The following is a 20581-nucleotide window of genomic DNA, read 5'->3' on the forward strand; positions in this document are numbered from 1 at the left end:
AGGAAGACGGCAGAAGATGGATGCGGCCGCCAGCGGTGACGACGAGGGCTTAGTTTGGAGGAAAGTGTCACATAATGTGCTAGTATGCGATGCATACTAGGACATTATGCATTTACTTTGCAGGGAAGGAAAAAACGAAAAAAAAAGGAAGAATTTACTTCCTCTTTAACCACTTACCGCCCGCCCGCCGTCATTTTACATCGCTTGTTTGAAGCTAAATACCGGGGTTATGGCAGCAGATAGCTGCCATGACCCCGGTATTTTTTTAAACGGCGGGCGGTCGGCTTTCAGATAAGGGTGGTCCCAGCGGTGGATTCGCCCTTACGGTGCGGCAGAAGATGTCCCCCACTCCTGCCACGTCCCGACCGTTTTCCCTGCTTACCAGACCTGCCGGCAGCGGGGAAAACAATCCGGTCCCGGATCCTCTGAGACAGGAAGTTGAGTGAGGGCAGGATGGCCCTCACTCGACTCTATGGTCTTGGAGGACCGGAGCGACGTCAAACGTCGTTGCCTAGCAATCGGTTTATAGAGCCGATTTTTTTTTTTTTTTTTTTTTTTTTTTTTTTTTTCCCCCTTTTTTTAGTGTAGTTGTGAGGTCTGAGGTCTTTTTGACCCCAGATCTCACTAAAGAGAGGACCTGTCATGCCTATGTCTATTACAAGGATTGTTTTCAAATCAAATACATTTTTCTCTTACGTCCTCCGACAGTCGCCGCCTCTTCATATTCGTCACATATGGGGTATTAGACTTTGCTCCGAAGGAGTAGCTAGGCAACAGAATATGTTAACATTAAAGCTTTTAACATATCCCACCCTCAAGGGGTGGTCCCCTCAGTCAATACCCTCCTACTTCCTGCAACCATATCTCAGTTTCAATGTCTAGCTTGTCAGGAGTGGCTGGCTCTCTCTGTGCTGGGGCTTTGTGCCCCAGACTCTTTCTTCTTTTTTGATTTTTTGTTTGAGTTTTCTCTCTCTACCTTTACTTAGCTGTTCTTTTTGTCAGCATTAGTTAGTTCTTCGGATGAAGAGGATCATGCGGGCTGGGTCTCGGGCTGATCCCCCTGGTCGCAGGTCGTGGGTCAGTGGCTTCCCAGCCTGCCATCGAGCGTTCAGCCAGGTAACGCTCCTGGCACAGTGAACGACCCATCCCTGTTCGGTGCAGGGATGATTGGTGAGGTGGCTACCTCACTGGACGCTGTGCGGTTTCTTAACCCCCATTCTTTGCGTCTTGTTTGCGACTCTCCCTGCCTCATGTGCAGCGGCTTGTTCGCCTGTGCGGGTCCCCCGCGCCATTGTGAGGTAAGTGTATCTATGTGGGGACCTGTCTGTCTGGGGGGGTGTCAGTCTGGGACTGTGTAACCTGCCTCTGTTCTCACTGTTTGTCTCCCTATCACTCGGCTGCATGCTGTGGGCTGCAAGGGGGGGGGGAGCTGTGTGACACTGTGTGTGTCAGCCTTGTCAGTGTGAGAAGCTGTGTGCTGTGGGGCATGTTTTGTGGCATGTTTGGGCACTATACAGCGATCGCTGCGGCGATCTAGCATGTTTTTTTATACATGGATAACATGTGCATTACTGTACTGTGGAGCGGCGGTTTCGGCGCCAAACGGCGCCATTTTGCCAACACTCGCTCCGGCCGCATGTTCTACATGCATGGCGGCCATTTTCTTGTAGCCTTCCATAGGCTTTAATAGAGCGCCCTGGCCGCATCACTTCCTCTTCTCGCTACACCGATCGAGGCAGCAGCAGCGGCGAGGGTCTCCTCAGGTTATATCCTTCTTATCCATTGCCTGTGTCAGTTTTATTGTCCCTGTGGGGGTCTCATTGTGCTTGTGTGTGGTGCGGTGGGCTGCGCTCGCCGCGCTTGTTAAAGGGGCAGTTAACCCTTTATTATCCGGCATTTGATATTGGGGCAATGGATTCTCAGGAGGGCAAATTTCCTACCGCCTTGGTGGAAAGCCAAGGGACCGCTGTTTCCCCCCCCAGGGGGGGATTTAGCCACTATTGTGGCTGGCCTTGCTGCTCAGGTGCAGATGCTGGTGGCTGCTCAATCTACTAAGAGACCCAGAGTTTCTCTTTCCTCTGATTCTGAGGGTGAAGGTGATGGGGCTGTTATGGCGGGGGCCTCCTTATCGGGGTCCCGCTCCTCCCTGGATCTAGTGGGGTCCGAGGTGGAGGCTGAAGTTGAAGGGGTTGATAATTCTCCCCCTGGCTCGCCTGAAGAGCTTGCAATCATGGATGAATTGATTGCTTCCATAAAACAAACGCTGCGTTTGCAGGATGAAGTGTGTCCCCCCGCTGCCTTGGCGGCTTATGGGACGCAGAGAAAACGCAGGACGCCGCAGGTTTTTCCCTGCAATGATGATTTTCAGCGCGCTGTTAAGGAACAATGGCGCAATCTACGCAAACCTTTTGCTGTACCAAGTAGGTTCAAGCTGCGTTATCCTTTCTCGCCTTCCGCTGATGAAAGGTGGTGTGTGCCACCCCCAGTGGATCACGCAATTGCGGTTTTAAACAAATCCACTGCGATTCCTGCAGAGGATTCCCCTGTGTTCCGTGATGCCACGGATAGGAGATTGGAGTCTCTTGCCCGTCATACTTATTCTGTTACGGGTTCTATGCTTAAGGCTCTGTTTGCCTCTTTCATGGCGGCCCAGGCTGTCGCAAGTTGGACGCAGATGCTTAGGCGCGTCCTAGTGGCCGATTCGGCCTCGCCGGCGACCCTGGATATGATGGATCAAATCCACCAGGGTGTCATGTATCTGTGTGATGCGGACTTGGACTTAGTCCCGTTGGCTGCACGTGTGCACAGCGTGGCGGTGTTGTCTCGCCGCCTGGTTTGGTTGAAATGTTGGTCGGTGGACCAATCTTCACGTAAGACCTTAGCCAATCTGCCTTATGATGGGTCTCGCCTTTTTGGGGAGTCCTTGGATGTGTTGATTAAGGGGATCACCGGAGGTAAGAGCACTCTCTTGCCCCATTTCCCCAAGGCTAAGGGGGCTTCTGGGAAGAAGCATGCTAATTTTCGGCCCCCTCAGGGGTCCTTTTGTGCCTTTCGGTCGCACTACAAGGGCAAACCGTTCAAAGGTCAAGGCTCTCAGAAGAAGCCCTGGTCTGGGAAACAGAAGTCCGGTCAATCCGGATCCGCAGCCCATAACAGTGCGGCCTGAAGGGGCGCCCTCACCCAGTTTTGGGGTGGGGGGATGCTTGCTCGGTTTTCTTCAACCCTGGTTGGCCCGCGTGCGGGACAGATGGGTTCAGGAGATCGTTCGATCTGGTTACAAGATCGAGTTTCTCTCTCGGCCGGAGAGCAGATTTTTTCCCTCAAATCTTCAACTGTCTCCAGAGCGTTTACGGGACCTGCACCTGGCGGTGCGGGACCTGAGGGCTCAGGGAGTGGTGGTTCCGGTGCCTCATCGGGACAGATTTCGGGGGTTTTATTCCAATCTGTTCACCGTGCCCAGGAAGGAGGGCAAGGTTCGTCCAATTCTGGACTTGAAGGCTCTGAACCGCTCTGTGCGGGTTCGCAAGTTCCGCATGGCATCCCTGCGGTCGGTGGTGGCTGCCCTGGTTCCGGGGGAATTCATGGCCTCCATCGATTTTGAAGGATGCGTATCTTCACATCCCCATTTTCGAGGGTCACCAGAGGTACCTTCGATTCGCCATTGCGGAGGATCACTACCAGTTCGTGGCGTTGCCTTTTGGTCTCGCCTCGGCTCCGCGGGTTTTCACCAAGGTGCTTGCACCGGTTCTGGCATTATTGAGAGCCCAGGGCATTTCTGTCCTGGGGTATCTGGACGACATCCTGGTTCGGTCTGCGACCAGCCAGGGTCTGGAGAAGGACCTGTCTGTCACGATGCAAACTCTGCAGGAGTTTGGTTGGACGATAAATTTTCCAAAGTCGACACTGAGTCCGTCGGTTCGTCTTCCCTACCTGGGAATGATCCTGGACTCGGTGCAGGCGAAGGTCTTCCTGCCGGAAGACAAACTCAGAACTCTTCAGGAGGAAGTCAGGTCCCTCAGGGACGTTCCGCACTCGTCTCTGCGGACGTGCATGAGATGTCTGGGATTGATGGTCTCGGCCTTCGAGGCGATTCCCTTCGCCCAGTTTCACACGCGGGGTCTCCAAGCGGAGATCCTGTCCATGTGGGACGGGCGACCTCAATCTCTGGATCTTCAAATCTCGTTGAGTCATCGCACCAGAAGAGCCTTCTGTGGTGGCTCCAGTCCCCGATGGTGTCCGGGGGCAAGTCGTTTCGTCCTATCTCGTGGACGGTAATCACCACGGATGCCAGCCTGTCGAGCTGGGGTGGTGTTCTGGGCGTTCTGTCCGCCCAGGGAACTTGGTCGGAGGGGGAGTCCTCCCTTCCGATCAACATTCTGGAATTGCGTGCGATAAATCTGTCTTCATCGCTGGACGGACCGGCTGCAGGGCTGCCCGGTTCGGGTGCAGACGGACAATGCCACGGCGGTGGCCTACATCAACCACCAAGGGGGCACCAGGAGTGCCCGAGCGGCTCGAGAAGTGGCCGACATTCTGTCTTGGGCCGAGACTCATGTCCCGGCGATAAAGGCGGTGCACATTCCGGGGGTGGAGAACTGGCAGGCGGACTATCTGAGTCGCCAGACCCTGGATCAGGGGGAATGGTCTCTCCACCCGGCTGTCTTCCAGATGTTGTGCGCGAAGTGGGGTCTTCCAGATGTGGACCTGTTCGCGTCTCGTCTCAACAACAAGGTGAGAAGGTTCGTGGCAAGGACGCGCGACCCTCGGGCAGACGCGTCGGACGCATTAGTGGCCCCGTGGCATCAGTACAAGCTGATGTACGCGTTTCCGCCGATTCAGTTGCTGTCCAGGTTCCTTTGCAGGTTACACTCGGAACGCAGCACGGTGATTCTTGTGGCACCGGACTGGCCTCGCCGGTCCTGGTACGCAGACCTCGTGAATCTGGCGGTCGACGCCCCGTGGCGTCTGCCTCTTCGAGACGATCTCCTGTCTCAAGGGCCGATATACCATCCTGCTTTACAGTCGCTGGCTTTGACGGCCTGGCTGTTGAGACCGAGGTCCTGAAGGAGAAGGGTCTCTCCCCAGAGGTCTTTCATACCTTGATCAACGCGAGGAAGTCTCCCTCGGAAGGTTTATTACCGTACTTGGAAGGCCTATTTTGCCTGGTGTGAGTCCAGGGGGTTTTCACCCCGCACGTACTCGGTTTCCCGAGTGCTGTCCTTCCTTCAAACAGGTGTCGATCAGCGTTTAGCGCTGGCTACGATAAAGGGTCAGGTGTCTGCGCTGGCCGTTCTGTTTCAACGTCCCGTGGCTTCCAACTCCTTCTTTTCTTCCGAAGCGAGTTTCGGAATTCCATCTTAATGAAGATATTGTCTTGCCTTCGCTGTGCGCGAAGCCTAAACATCCAAAGGAGGTGAGACTACATTCTTTGGATGTTGTTCGGGCGATAAGGGTTTACCTTAAATCGACTGAGTCTTTTCGAAAGACGGACTCCTTGTTTGTTCTTCCAGAGGGTCCTCGGAAGGGCATGGCGGCGTCGGCCTCTACCATCGCCAAATGGATCAGGCAGACCATTGAACAGGCCTATGCTTTGCAGGGGAAGGTTCCCCCTGTGCCTGTGAAGGTGCACTCTACTAGATCTCTGAGTACATCTTGGGCCTGTCGTCATGGGGCTTCTGTAGCCCAGGTGTGTAAGGCGGCGACCTGGTCGACCGCGCACACTTTCACAAAATTCTACAGAGTAGATGTTCAGGCATCGGCGGATGCTTCCTTTGGCCGCAAGGTTCTTGGTGCGGCAATTCCCTAGGGTCCCTTGTTGGGGACCTCTGGCTGTTGGGATAAGTTTTTTATCCCCTGGTTATTTGTCTTTTCCTGGGTTGTTGCTCCTGTTGAGCAATTATTTTTCCTGTGGCCCAGCTGGTTTCCTTCCTTTGGTAAGGTTCCTTTCTTTGATGCGGAGACTGCGTTGCCTTTCGGTGCGGATGCGTTTCCCACCCCTCATGTTTGCACTGCTTTGGGACGTCCCCATATGTGACGAATATGAAGAGGCGGCGACTGTCGGAGGACGTAAGAGAAAACGGAATTTTTGTAAAATCTTACCTGTAAAATTCCTTTCTCTGAGTCCTCCGACAGTCGCCGCCCCCGCCTCTCTTTTGGGGTTTGGTTGTATACTCTACTGCTATTCCACTGAAACTGAGATATGGTTGCAGGAAGTAGGAGGGTATTGACTGAGGGGACCACCCCTTGAGGGTGGGATATGTTAAAAGCTTTAATGTTAACATATTCTGTTGCCTAGCTACTCCTTCGGAGCAAAGTCTAATACCCCATATGTGACGAATATGAAGAGGCGGCGACTGTCGGAGGACTCAGAGAAAGGAATTTTACAGGTAAGATTTTACAAAAATTCAGTTTTTCTTTTTTAAACCGGTGTAAAAATATAAAATGGGACAAAAAAAATTAAAGCGCCCTGTCCCTGTTAGCTCGCGCGCAGAATCGAACGCATACGGAAGTACCGCCCACATATGTAAACAGTGTTCAAACCACACGTGGGATATCGCCGCGATCATTAGAGCGAGAGCAATAATTTGAGCCCTAGACCTCCTCTGTAACTTTAGGCTGATAACCTATAGTAATTTTTAATGTGTCGCCTATGGGATTTTTAAGTACCAAAGTTTGTCGCCATTCCGCGAGCCTGCGCAATTTTGAAGCATGACATGTTGGGTATCTATTTACTCAGCATAACATTCTTTCACATTATCAAAAAATTGGGCTAACTTTACTGTTTTTCTTATTTTTTAATTTGGAAAACCGATGCGCAAATACGGTGTGATAAAAAAAATATTGCAACGATCTCCATTTTATTCTCTAGGGTCCTTGCTAAATAAAAAAATATATAATGTTTGGGGGTTCTAAGTAGTTTTCTAGCAAAAAAAATGATTTTAGCTTGTAAACACCAAGTGTCAAAAATAGGCCTGGTTAAGAACACGGTCTCAAAGCACTGGGGTTAGCTGTAATATTAGGTTGTTTTAGTGAAGTTGTATTCTTTTTAATCATCCAGTCGTGCAAGGGAAGTTACTGTTCTTTTGCACAAGAAGCTCATGTGCGCTAAGAATAATTTTAGTGTATTAGGGATGTGCAAAATCCATAGAACTCTGTTTTGACTCTATAGGTTCTATGCTTTCAGAAAATAAATGGTTTGACATGTCTTACGAACTACCGAAGCTTTAAGTGAAAAATGGTAAAAAGTACCCCCCCCCAAAGTGAAAATGAAAGGGAGATCCTAGCAATAAAAGGGTTAATCCGAAATGGAGGAAAATTGAGACCACCTCAAATTTTGTGTGTATGTATATACAGTTGTGTTCAAAATTATTCAAACCCCAATGCTGTAAAGGGTTTTAGGGAATTTAGTGAATTTAGGGAATTTAGTGTACATTTTGTAATTGTATTCAGAATGAAATCCTACAAGGACTTCTTAAAGAACCATATGCAACTAAAATGACATCAATTGCTTTTGTAATACAGTAGTAAATGTTTCTTTTGTGAATTCTTCATTGACACAATTATTCAACCCCTTAAAGACTACCACTCTGAAGAACAGAGGTTCATTGAAGTGTTTTCAATCAGCTATTGAAAACACCTGTGGATGTCAGCAGCAATAAAGACTAATAAGCACCAAATAGGCAGCTTTAAAATTACTGTGATACTCAGCTCCTTCTAGACATTTGCTGGTGTGGTTACAAACATGGTGAAGTCAAGAGAATGGTCCAGGAAGACAAGAGAAGAGGTGATTACTCTTCACAGGAAGGGCAATGGCTATAAGAAGATTGCAAAGATGTTAAACATACCAAGAGACACCATAGGAAGCATCATTCGCAAATTCAAGGCAAAGGGCACTGTTGAAACACTACCTGGTCGTGGCAGAAAGAAGATGCTGACTTTGACTGCTGTGCGCTACCTGAAGCGTAGAGTGGAGAAAAGTTCCCGTGTGACTGCTGATTTGTCAGATGTGGGTACTGAAGTTTCTGCTCAGACAATACGGCGCACACTGTGTAATGAAGGCCTCCATGCCAGAACTCCCAGGCGCACCCCCTTGCTGTCTCCAAAGAATAAGAAGAGTCGACTGCAGTATGCCAAAAGTCATGTGGACAAACCACAGAAGTTTTGGGATAGTGTTCTGTGGACTGATGAAACAAAATTAGAACTGTTTGGGCCCATGGATCAAAGCTATGTTTGGAGGAGGAAGAACAAGGCCTATGAAGAAACGAACACTTTGCCTACTGTGAAGCATGGTGGGGGGTCAATCGTGCTTTGGGGCTGTTTTGCTTCTGCAGGTACAGGGAAGCTTCAGCGTGTGCAAGGTACCATGAATTCTCTTCAGTCCCAGGAGATATTGGATGACAATGTGATGCAGTCTGTCACAAACCTGAGGCTTGGGAGACGTTGGACCTTTCAATAGGACAATGATCCCAAGCATACCTCCAAGTCCACTAGAGCATGGTTGCAGATTAAAGGCTGGAACATTTTGGAGTGGCCATCACAGTCACCAGACTTAAATCCGATTGAGAATCTCTGGTGGGACTTAAAGAAAGCAGTTGCAGTGCACAAGCCTAAGAATGTGACTGAACTGGAGGCTTTTGCCCATGACGAATGGGCGAAGATACCCGTAGATCGCTGCAAGACACTTGTGTCAAGCTATGCTTCACGTTTACGTTTAAAAGCTGTTATAACTGTAAAAGGATGTTGTACTAAGATTGAATGTCACTTGGGGGTTGAGAATAAAACTGATAATGATGTGAGCACAGAAAAGACATTTGTGGTTATTTCATTATAAATGTTATGTTATATTTGTCTGACCTACACGTGCCTCTTTGATTTAATTGTAAGCAGGATGACTGAATGATCAAAATCAATGTCAAACTGGCCAAAACAATCAAATTTCAGTGGGGGTTGAATAATTTTGAACACAACTGTATGTGTGTGTGTGTGTGTGTGTGTATATATGTATATATATATAATATATATATAATTTGCTCATACCGGCTATAGTTGCCAAACACAATTTTTAATATACTGGCTTTTAAAAACTAGAGTAAATTCCACCCACTGTAAAATGATGCCAGAATGCAAGAGCTGCATTTTCTTAACATGTATTAAAGCAAAGTTGCTTCTGAAAAATGGAAGCTACCATTTTTGACCCCCTTTTACAAATGCAAAATATTTGGCTCTTTCTGGCTTCAGTGCTTTCTGAATCAAAAACTGGTGGAATGTTGGATCATTGACTTGGAAAGAACTGAAGCCATTTGATCAGTGTGACAGCCAGGTAACTAGTATTGCAAGAAGAAGTCAGCAGCAGAAGCCTCAGTATTTCTTTATTTTCAGCTTTCCCTTTTTAAACACAGAGAATCAATATCAGAAAATATGTGATTGTCCTCTTACCTCTGTTTCAGAGAATGGAAAAAAAAAAAAGAAGGGGGCTGAGCTGGAGCAGATAGATTGTACACCACCTGAATACATACTACCAGGAAGCAAGGAGAGGCCTCTCTGTCCCCTTCAGCCACAGAACAAGGACTGGAAGGTAAAGTGAATGAGGGGGAAAAAAAAAAAAAAAGCGTGTGTGGTTAATGTGTATTGTCTCTTTTTCAAAGCGCAGCTAATGGGAAATTCTAGACTATGCCATGATGTTTACCTAAATACATCACTGGCATATCTGTTGAAAATAAAAATACATCAGTCGCAGAGCTGCCACCTGAAAATATACCTTGTGAAATATGTGCCGCTTTAGGAAATAAGTTAAACACACACCAAATGCTGATTTGTATAGTTTTGTGTAGCCTTTTACTCGTTTTGTTCTGCCCCTCATAGCATGCATTTTCTTATAGCATAGGTTCTAATGCTTTGAAGGAGTTGTAACGGCAAAAAGTTTTTTTTTTATCTTAAAAGAAATGTATGGCTCCCCCCCCCCCCCCTCCAAATCATACCTAGGTGGATGCAGCATCGATCCCCTGGCTCCCCTGCACTGAGAACCGAGCAATCGAACACTGCCGATCCACAAGCAGAGCACTGCTGACTGTCGGCAGCTCCCTGCTCTCCCTCTCCTTGCTCACTGGAGGGCTGGGCTGTGGAGGGGCAGGGAGCTGCTGGCTCAGGCTCTAAGGTGCTCCTGGTTGATCCCTACTTTCACTGTCGTGATGACGTGGTGCCTGGATTGACTTCTGTGACGTCAGCACAGAGCCGATTCAGTCAGCTCTCTGCTGAAAAATGGGTCACAGGAGTGCAAAACGAATTGCACTTCGGTGATCCATTGGAGATATACAGCCAAACAAGCTTTGGCTGTACATCTACTTTAATGCGTTTTATGCATTAAGATAAAAAGCCTTCTGTGTGTAGCAGCTATCCCAGCACCCCTAAAACTTACCTGAGCCCCATCTCTATCCAGCGATGTTTACGCGTCCCCTGGCCTTGGACTCTCTCTCCTGATACACAGAAGCGGCGCCATTGGCTCCCGCTACTGTCCCTTTTTTGTTGCGGGCGGGCAACTGATCATCGGGGGACACTATTTTTTTGTTTTTTTATTAAAGGACTTGTCCAAAACTGGCTTATGTCTTTATTTTTTTTGCACACTTATTTTGGTAAATGGGTAGGGGTACGATGTACCCGATATCCATTCACATCGGGGGCGGCGGGAACAAGGGGGCTTCCAGATTCTGATAAGCCTCCCCTCGCAGACCCCCACAGCCCACGGTTGTCAGGAATCCCTCGCAGACCCAGACCCCCACATCCACAGCCCACGGTTGTCATCAACATGGGGGCAAGGTGCTTTAGGGTGTTTTTAATTTTTAAAAGGCCTGAAACCCCTCTGAATTTGAAAAGGTGAAGGCCAGGGTAATTAAACTCCTGTCTAGAGTAGTTACCACATGGAGAACACCACAAGCAGCATGGAGAAGAGAAGGTAGAAGGAAACGCCCCCCACCCACAAGAGCCAGAAGCTCCTGTGCTGTTTTGTCTCTGGCTCCAGCAAAATGGCCACCGGCATTACAGTGATAGGGATACCCAGGCATGCTGCTGAGGCCTGTTAAGGCTGCAGGCCATGGCAAATGAGCACGTGACGCCTAGTGAGGCCTACCCTAGTAACAGGCCTGGGGGCCCTGGCGGGGGTCATCCCGGCGGATGAAACCCCCCAGGTAGCGGTATGAGGCGCAACCATGTACCCCCCCCTCCATGGCCCCCCACCGTCCACTACCCAGTATAGCACCTGAGGCGACTTACATAGGGGACCCCCCACTAAAAGTGTCCCTGGGGTCCGGAGCCCAGGGTAGGGAGAGGTCAGGATAGGAGGGGAAGGTCCCAGGTGACCCCTCATAGTGGAGGAGGGTGGTAGGAGGTATGGGTACCGAGGGTCTTACTCACCTATGGAGGAGCACACGTCTGCCCCAGGCCCGCTAACCAGAAGGGGGGGGGACTGTACTTACCGGACCACGCTGCTGAGGGTGGGCGTCCATCCTAACAGACTGCCTCTGCACCGCAGTGAGGGCGCTGTTGGCCAAGGGGCACGCTGTGATGCTGACATGCCAGGTGTGTGCGTCCCATAGTCGCTATGGAGACCCAGCTTGGAGCTACGGTCTGCAAACGCTCGCTGGCACAAACTGGGAGACCGTAAGGCTCTCATATAGCCAGTCTGAAACCCAGCCGTCATTCCACAGGAACTAGAGTCAGCAGTACCAAAAAATAAAATAAAAAAAGGTTCCCTTTAAGATGTTTAAAACAGAGCTAGGACAAAAAGGTCCTAGCAGGGAGCTGTTTGGCCACTCCTAAGACCAGACAGCTAAAACTGCAATGGTGAGGCCAGGGGTAATAACCAAGGGACCCCGCCCCCCTGGACGTGTCAAAACCTTTGGCTCTACCTGGTCACTCCTAGTGGGAGGGGCTTATTATTCATCTGTCCATGATGTAAAGCAGCAGCTACGTCCGTCGGTGGACTCAGAGAAATTGATTTTACGGTAAGTAAAAAAATCCCATTTTGTGGTTTACACTGCACTGACCTTAACAAACTGTAAAAGCAAAAATCTCTCTTCCTGCCAGCAATGTATTATCAACTATAACACCTGTGAAATTCACTACACTATCCCTGAAGGAATTCCACTTATAAATCACCCGCGGGCCAAGGGAATCTAACCCACAACCTCTCAATTGCAAGCTCCTGCCTCTTCCGACGCTTCCCGCGCTAATGAGCTGTTTGAGTTTGACAGCTCTTTTATAGGGATCTGACGTCACGAGCCGTCTCATAATGCACTACGACACCGTCAAGCCTGCTTAGGCTGAACACACTCTCCCTGCCTTACTTCTATCTCTAGAAGTTAGTTAGGCAGGCAATACTTCCATATTGTATACTACGCAATGGAGGCTATTTTCTATTACAGCATCTGAGGGGAATAGAGCTACCCATTACAAGGTGTGCGGTAAGCTAATACACCCAGTGGTAATCCACGGGTGCTTACTTCCTTATTACAGCAGTACTTAACTGAGCACTCATTGCACTGGCTCACAGTAAGCACTAAAGCACCTTGTATAAACCCAAGTGGCGACACTATATGGTTTTATTGAATGCACTATATGCACTTTCTATGATGTTATGATTTTAAACGTATTGTTTTAAAACGCACAGCACATTTTTACGTTTTATATGCACTTTCTATGGTTTTAAAACGCATTGTTTAAACGCACAGCACTTTTTAACCTTAAGGTTTAAAACGCACAGCACAATTTAACTTTATGGTTTAAAACACACATTTAAATCTCTGTGGTAGCGCCTGGCACCAACACCTTTGCAATTTCCCATCTATACACTGCCTCAGGCAGGTTGGCGGCAGCTTACACCACCAATTTAATATTTGTATTGAAAACTCCTTAGCCCTGGCATAAAACTCACCCCCTATAAGGATTTCTTTGAGCCCCCACGTGAGTTCGGATCTCCTGTGCTGGCTCCAGTCTCCGGCTCTGACAGTAGGCAAGTCCTTTCGACCGTTGCTACGGACTGTGGTCTCCACGGACGCCAGCCTGTCGGGCTGTGGTGGGGTTCTGGGCAATTTGTCTGCCCAGGGCACCTGGTTGGAGGGAGAATCCTCCCTGCCGATAAATGTCTTGGAACTGCGAGCAATCAGGCTCTGTTTGCTCTATTGGTCGGATCGTCTGCGGGGCTGCCCAGTGCGGGTGCATGCAGACAACGCCACTGCAGTGGCTTACATCAATCACCAAGGGGGCACCAGGAGTGCCCGGGCGGCCAAAGAAGTGGCCGAGATTCTGTCCTGGGCCGAGACGCAGGTCCCAGCAATTTCGGCAGTTCACATTCCGGATGTGGAGAACTGGCAGATGGACTATCTGAGTCGCCAGACCCTGAACCAGGGGGAATGGTCCTTACACCCGGAAATGTTTCAGATGCTGTGTGCCCGGTGGGGATCCCCAGATGTGGATCTGTTAGCGTCTTGGCTCAACAACAAGGTGAAAAGATTCGTGTCTCGCACGCGCGACCCTCTGGCAGACGCGTTGGTGGTGCCTTGGCACCGGTATCGCCTGATTTACGCATTTCCACAGATTCAGTTGTTATCCAGATTCCTTCGCAGGTTGGTCTCGGAACCGAGGTTGGTGATTCTAGTGGCATCAGACTGGCCGCTCTGGTCTTGGTACGAGGACATCATGCAACTGGTCGTCGAGCCTCCTTAGTGGCTCCCACTACGAGACGATCTTCTGTCTCAGGGGCCGATTTTCCATCCTGCTTTACAGTCGCTGGCTTTGACGGCGTGGCTGTTAAAAAGCCAGGTCTTGAGAGAGAGAGAGAGAGAGAGAGAGAGGTCTCATCTGCGGTCATTCCTACCTTGCTCAAGGCCAGGAAGGCCTCATCTGGTAGGTTTTATTCTCGTACCTGGAAGGCTTATTTCGCCAGGTGTGAATCGCAGCGGTTCCATCCCCGCTCCTTTTCGGTGGCGAGGGGGCAAACTGGTGTGGAGCAGCGTCTGGCGCAGACCACTAAGTTCCAGTTACCTGCGCTGGCCATTCTTTTTCAGCGCCCTCTGGCGTTGAATTCCTTGACCCGCACTTTCATTCAAGGGGTGCGTCATCTGACTCCCCCCTAGGAGGGCACCCTTGCCTCCTTGGGACCTGAATTTGGTTTTGTCCGTTTTGCAATGTCCTCTGCCGGTGCTGTCACGGAAAGTTGCCTTTCTGGCGGCGGTCACATCTGCTCGCAGAGTGTCGGAGTTGGCGGCCCTGTCTTGCCTCTCCCCCTATCTGGTTGTTCATAGGGACAAAGTGGTCTTGCGACCTCATCAGTCCTTTCTTCCGAAAGTGGTTTCGGATTTCCATCTCAATGAGGACATTGTCTTACCTTTGCTGTGCTCGAAGCCTAAGCATCCTAAGGAGTTTGCCTTGCATTCCTTGGATGTGGTTTACCTGTCTACTGAATCCTTCAGAAAGTCGGATTCTCTTTTTGTCCTGGGACCTCGGAAGGGTACGGCTGCGTCTGCGGCAACCATTTCAAAATGGATCAGGCAGACGATTGTGCAGGCCTATTCAATTAGGTGTCACAGCCACTCTACCAGAGCGATTAGTGCGTCTTGGACCTTCCGCCATCAGGCGTTGGTGACAAAATTTTACAAACTTGATGTCTTGGCATCAGCGGATGCCTCTTTTGGCCGCAAAGTTCTGAGTGCTGCAGTGCCTTAGGGGAGACATGGTGTTTTAAGCCTGTCTCCTCCTGTTGGGGTTTTTTCCCCTTATTTTGCTTTCCTGGGTTCGCTCCTGTTGAGCTTTCCTGTTACCCAGTGTTTTACCTCTCTGGTTCAGAAGAGGTTCTTTTCTCTGACCTGGGTGCTGCGTTGCCTTTTTTGACAGTTACGTTTCCCACCCCTCACATCTACACTGCTTTAGGACGTCCCAGACGTGCAGATTGTATGAGTGGGCGGCGACTGTCAGAGGACGTAAGAGAAAATAGAATTTTTGTGAGACCAGTCTGTAAAATTCTTTTCTCGGAGTCCTCTGACAGTCGCCGCCCCCCACCCCTCTTTTGGGGTCCATGGATCTCTATACTGCTTGCTACCAAACTGAATTGGGAATGCAGCTAGATGGGGGTATTGGACCAGAGGGACGGCCCCCTGTAGGTGTGTCTATACAAAGGTTTTGTGAATGATTTCTAACAATCTTCTGCCTAGCTTACTCCTGTGGACAAGACCAATACCCAGACGTGCAGATTGTATGAGTGGGCGGAGACTGCGTAGTCAGGAGTAAGGATCTAATTCCTTGCTGGAATCTCTTGTCCTGGCATTTTTCTTTTTTTTCCTTTTTAAATTGAACTTTTCCCTATCTTTCTTTGTTTTGCTCCAGTGAAAATCTACAATCAACTGCCGGACTGCGTGACGAACTGGATAATCTAGATTAAGAGGGCCCCCCCCAGTCTTGCAATCGGGAGCAGGCCTCAGCTCCGTGCTAGGTCAGTCGCGACATAGCCCCACTGGACGGGGGCTGGCCTACGAGTTAAAAGCCTCCCGAGGGCGCAAGACCTGTCTGCCTGAGTCACAGCATTCCTCCTGGCCGAGTCACAGCATTCCTCGGTGGTCCTCTGTGGACTTGTTACCCCGTGTCTGTCAACACCTCCCCCATCCCCTCCCATGGGATGGCCATACCTTTTAGGTCAGTCTGGGGTGTAAAGCTGGCAATGGGGGGAACCCCCCCTGACAGCCGCGCTGCGCCGCCATTTTCTTGTAGCCTTTTGTGCTGTAGATCGGTGGCCATGTTTGTGTAGCATCGGGGGCATTTTCTTGTGGTTTTCTCATGTAGTGGACTCGCCAGTTTCCAGGTTGCCTAAAGCCACCCTTATTCCGATTAGGGAGTCCCCGGCCTTTAAAGATCCGGCTGATAGGAGGTCGGAGGCTCTGGCCCGCCATATGTTCACTGTGGCTGGTTCGGCACTTAGGTCGGTAGTTACTATTGCCCTGGTGTTGCAAACTCTGACCGAGTGGGCTAAACTTTTACACCGGGACCTGGAGGGGGGGAACAGCTTCCCCCTGCCTTTGCGGATCATTTGGTGCAGGGACCACAGTTTGTCTGTGATGCCTCTTTGGATGGGGCCCCTTTTAATTTCTAGACTCAGCAGTGGTCCTTCGGGGTATTACTTGGCCGAAATCCTGGTCTGCGGACCAGACTTCTAAGTAGGCCATATTCTGATCTCCCATTTGTGAGGGATCGCCTGTTTAGAGACTCCTTTGATGACATCATTAGGGGCCTCACGGGGGGAAGAGTACTCTCCTTCCAAGGGCAAGGAGCCCCAGCATAGACAGGGGCCATTTCTTGGCTCATAAGAGGCCTTTTCGTTTCTTAGGGTCTCAAGACAAGGCATCTAAGCCCTTCAGGGCTTCCACCGGAGGTTTTAAGAGGAACAGGTCTGCAAAGCCACGAGCGGGCTCTTCCAGACCTGCGGACAAGGCTTTCTCTGCATGAAGGGGCACGCTCACCCATATCTGGGGTGGGGGGACGTCTTCGCTGGTTTACTGGATCCGTGGACCACCCTGGTACAGGACAAGTGGGCCCACAAAGTAATTTGGTCCGGCTAAAAGATCGAGTTTAGGTCTTCTTCTCCGGAAAGGTTCTTCTCTTCCAACCTGCGCTTCTCCCCAGATCGCTTACTGGGTCTCTTTGGGGCAGTGCAAGACCTGCTACTTCAAGGAGTGATTGTCCCGATTCCGACTTCAGAACATTTTCAGGGGTTTTACGCAAACCTGTTTACAGTTCCCAGGAAGGAAGGCAAGGTACATCCAATTCTGGGCCTCAAGGCCCTAAACTGCTTTGTGGCGGTCACCAGCGCTTCCTCCACTTTGCTGTGGGCGAGGAGCATTATCAGTTTGTGGCGTTACCTTTTTGGTCTTGCCTCGGCTCCTCGAGCCTTCACGAAAGTGTTGGCCCCAGTACTAGCATTGTTGCGTCAGCGGGTGTCGCGGTACTGGGGTACCTGGACGATCATCTTCTGCGAGCGGAGCCTCCAACTGCTGGACAACTTGGAGATTAGGTTGGATTCTGAGCCTTCAGAAGTCTGCTCTGGTTCCATCCACTCTAATGGACTATCTGAGTCTGACTCTGGACTTGGCCTCAGCCAGAGTGTTTATTCCTCTGGAAAAACTCCAGAAATTGCAGGAGGCAATTCACCTTCTGTTGTCCAGCAGACGATCATCCCTCCAGGCTTGCATGCGGGTGCTGGGCCTGATGGTGTCTACCCTTTTGAGGCCATTCTGTTTGCACAGTTCCACACAAGATCTCTGCAAAAAGAGATCCTGGTGTAATGGGACAAGAATCCTCAGTCTGCAGACAATCTAATTCTGTTGAGCGGGGATGTGAGAAGGTCCCTGATCTGGTGGCTTTGTTCTCCGGCACTTCGACAGGGAAAAATCCTTTCTCCCTCTGTACTGGACGGTTGTCACCACGGATGCCAGCCTGTCCGGGTGGAGAGGTGTCCTCGGCACAGATTGTGCTCAGGGGGTCTGGACTCTTTCAGAGTCCAGACTGCCGATCAATGTACTGGAACTCCAAGCGATCAGACTGTTTGGATCATTGGACTATTCGTCTTCAGGGGTGTCTGGTACGCATTCAATCGGACAATGCCATGGCTGTGGCCTATGTCAATCACCAAGGGGGCACAAGAAGTGCCCTGGCGGCTCGGGAAGTAGCCGGTATTCTAAGGTGGGCAGAAGGATTTGTTTCATCCAGCCCTCTCTGCTGTACACATTCCAGGTGTGGAAAATTGACAAGCAGATTACCTCAGTCGACAGACATTGGACCAGAGAGAATAGTTTGACACTGTTAAGGGCCACTCTACTTGGGTGCTCAGTGCTTCCTGGTCCTTCTGTCAGGTGTCAGTGATGCAGTTTTGCAATGTGGTGTTTGCATATTCGGATGCTTCTTTTGGTCATAAGGTTTTGTAGGCTGCTGTTAAGAGCACTTGGTCCTTTTTGAGGGTGTATTGTTTTTTTTTTTTTTTTTTTTTTTTTTCAGGTGAGCTTTAGTGGTTTATGGTTGAGCTCAATGTTACCGGGTTGGCTACAGTTTAGCCTTGGGAATTTTTTTCTGGTTGTTCCCACCCCTCATGTTTGACACTGCTTTGGGACGTTCCAATGGTCAAGAACTTAAGGAGCTGTGTCCGTCAAGGAACGAAAGAGAAAATGGGATTTTTGACTTGCCGTAAAATCATTTTCTCTGATGTTCATTAATGGACACAGCACCCACCCCTCTGTGAAATTGGCTTTCTTCTGACACTGCTTTTAACAAAACTGAGTGCCAATAGCTTAGAGTGAAAGAATACCCCTTGGGGCTGCCCCATAGGCGTAGTCTATGCCTAGGGGGCAGTATAACCCAATGGTTAAGAAGAATCAGGAACTGTGTTTGTCAATGAACATCAGAGAAATATATTTTATGGTAAGTCAAAAATCCAGTTTCTCTTACGTCCTCCGACAGTCGCCGCCCATTCACACAGTCTTCACTTATGGGTATTGACTTCATCTCCACAGGAGTTTCTAGGCATAAGACTTGTAAAAGAAGAATAAATCTACATAGTCACACCCATGGGGGCTGTCCTACCAGTCCAATACCCCCCAGCAATAGCCATCCCAATTCAGTTTGTCTTCAGCCTAGCTTCAGGAGTGGATGGGCTTCCCTGTGCTGAGGCTACAGTCTCAGCCTTTTCTCTTTTTTCTTTTGTGTTTATTTTAAAAAGATGTCATTTTTCTTTACTTTGCTAGCTGTTTATTTTATCAGCACTAGTTAGTGGATCTTCGGATGAAGACGGCGTCTGCGGAGCCGGGAATCGGACTGACCGTCCTGGTTCTCCAGGACAGAGGGTCAGATGGAATCCCGGCCCGCCATAGAGCGTTTCGCAGGCTATGTGTTCGCCCTGGCCTGGCCTCATAAACGACCCATCCCTGTCCATCAGGGATGCCGCCAGGTGAGGTGGCTACCTCACTGGACACAGCATAGGTTTGTCCGTGCACTACTAGTGTCCTGCGTTTTGGCTGGCGGCAGTCCCCTGCCATCTGAGGGTGGGCGGTTTCCCGCTTGATGTGAGGCACCCCACACCATCGGGTAGATGCGGCTCTGAATGAGGCCCCCATGGCGATACGTCTGTCCAGTGTTGCTGTGGTTAACCGTCGCTTAATCTGGTTAAAATACTGGTCGGCTGACCAAAAATCCAGGAAGATGGTGGCTGACATCCCCTATGCGGAGTCTCGCCTTTTTGGAGAATCCTTGGACGAATTGGTTAAAGGAGTCACTGGGGGTAAGAGCACTCTGCTGCCCCAGAATCCTAAGGACAAGTTTTTCCGCGGTAAGCGGGGCACATCCTTTAAACCTGCTCAAGGGTCCTTTCGTGCCTTCAAGGCGCAGAACAAGGGAAAACCCTTCAAGGGCCAAGGTGGCCAGAAAAAGCCCTGGTTTGGCAAACAAAAATCCGGCCAGGCCGGTGCGGCGGCTCAGTCTGCCTCTGCCTGAAGGGGCGCCCTCACCCGTTACAGGGGTGGGGGGGACGTTTGCGCGGTTTCCTACAACCTTGGCTGCTCCGAATCACGGACAGGTGGGTTCAGGAAATCATTCGGTCAGGGCACAAGATCGAATTTCTTTCACGGCCGGCGAAAAGATTCTTTCCCTCAAATCTTTATTTGACCCCAGGGCGGTTACAGGACCTACGTCAGGCGGTGCAGGATCTTCTCGCTCAGGGGGTGATTGTCCCGGTGCCTCATCGGGACAGGTTTTGGGGTTTCTATTTAAATCTGTTCAGTGTGCCCAGAAAGGAGGGCAAAGTGTGTCCGATTCTGGACTTAAAAGCGCTGAACCGCTTCGTGCGCGTTCGAAAGTTCCGCATGGAATCACTCTGCTCGGTGGTGACCTCCCTGAATCCGGGAGAGTTCCTGGCCTCCATAGACCTGAAGGATGTGTATCTGCACATCCCCATTTTCGAGGGTCATCAGAGGTACCTCCGATTCGCCATCATGGAGGATCATTACCAGTTTGTGGCGTTACCTTTCGGTCTTGCTTCAGCTCCAAGGGTCTTTACCAAAGTGTTGGCGCCTGTTCTTGGCCTGTTGCGGGCACAGGGCATCGCGGTCTTGGGATATCTGGACGATCTCCTGTTAAGATCGAGTGCCAGTCAGAGCCTGCTGCGCAATCTGTCCACTACGGTCCAGACGCTTCAGGAGTTCGGTTGGACGATCAACGTTCAGAAGTCGACCTTGTCGCCTTCGGTTCGTCTCCAGTATCTGGGGATGGTTCTGGACTCTGCTCAAGCAAAGGTGTTCTTGCTGGAGGGCAAGCTCCGGACCCTACAGAACGAGGTCAGGTCCCTCAGGGACAACGACTCCTCGTCACTCCGGACCTGTATGCGGGTTGATGGTGTCAGTCTTCGAGGCGATACCATTTGCACAGTTTCACACACGATCTCTTCAGGCGGAGATCCTCGCCAGGTGGGACAGACTACCTCAGTCCTTGGACCTGAGGGTGTCTCTGAGTCACCAGACCAGAATGGATCTATTGTGGTGGCTTCAGTCCTCAGCTGTTT

General features: G+C 50.2%; 1 protein-coding gene across 2 annotated transcripts in view; it reads left to right on the forward strand.

Annotated features, from left to right (window-relative positions):
- The window catches only part of CLUH (clustered mitochondria homolog), a 256366-nt gene that overhangs the window by 51418 nt on the left and 184367 nt on the right, over window positions 1-20581 (forward strand). For both annotated transcript variants that reach the window (XM_082246213.1, XM_082246212.1), the window contains exon 5: window positions 9447-9574. In XM_082246213.1, coding sequence (XP_082102339.1) covers window positions 9447-9574 — 128 coding nt within the window. The remainder of the gene's footprint in view (window positions 1-9446; window positions 9575-20581) is intronic.

Source organism: Pelophylax lessonae (genome assembly GCF_965119305.1).
Source record: "Pelophylax lessonae genome assembly, chromosome: 2".
Lineage (NCBI taxonomy): Eukaryota > Metazoa > Chordata > Amphibia > Anura > Ranidae > Pelophylax > Pelophylax lessonae.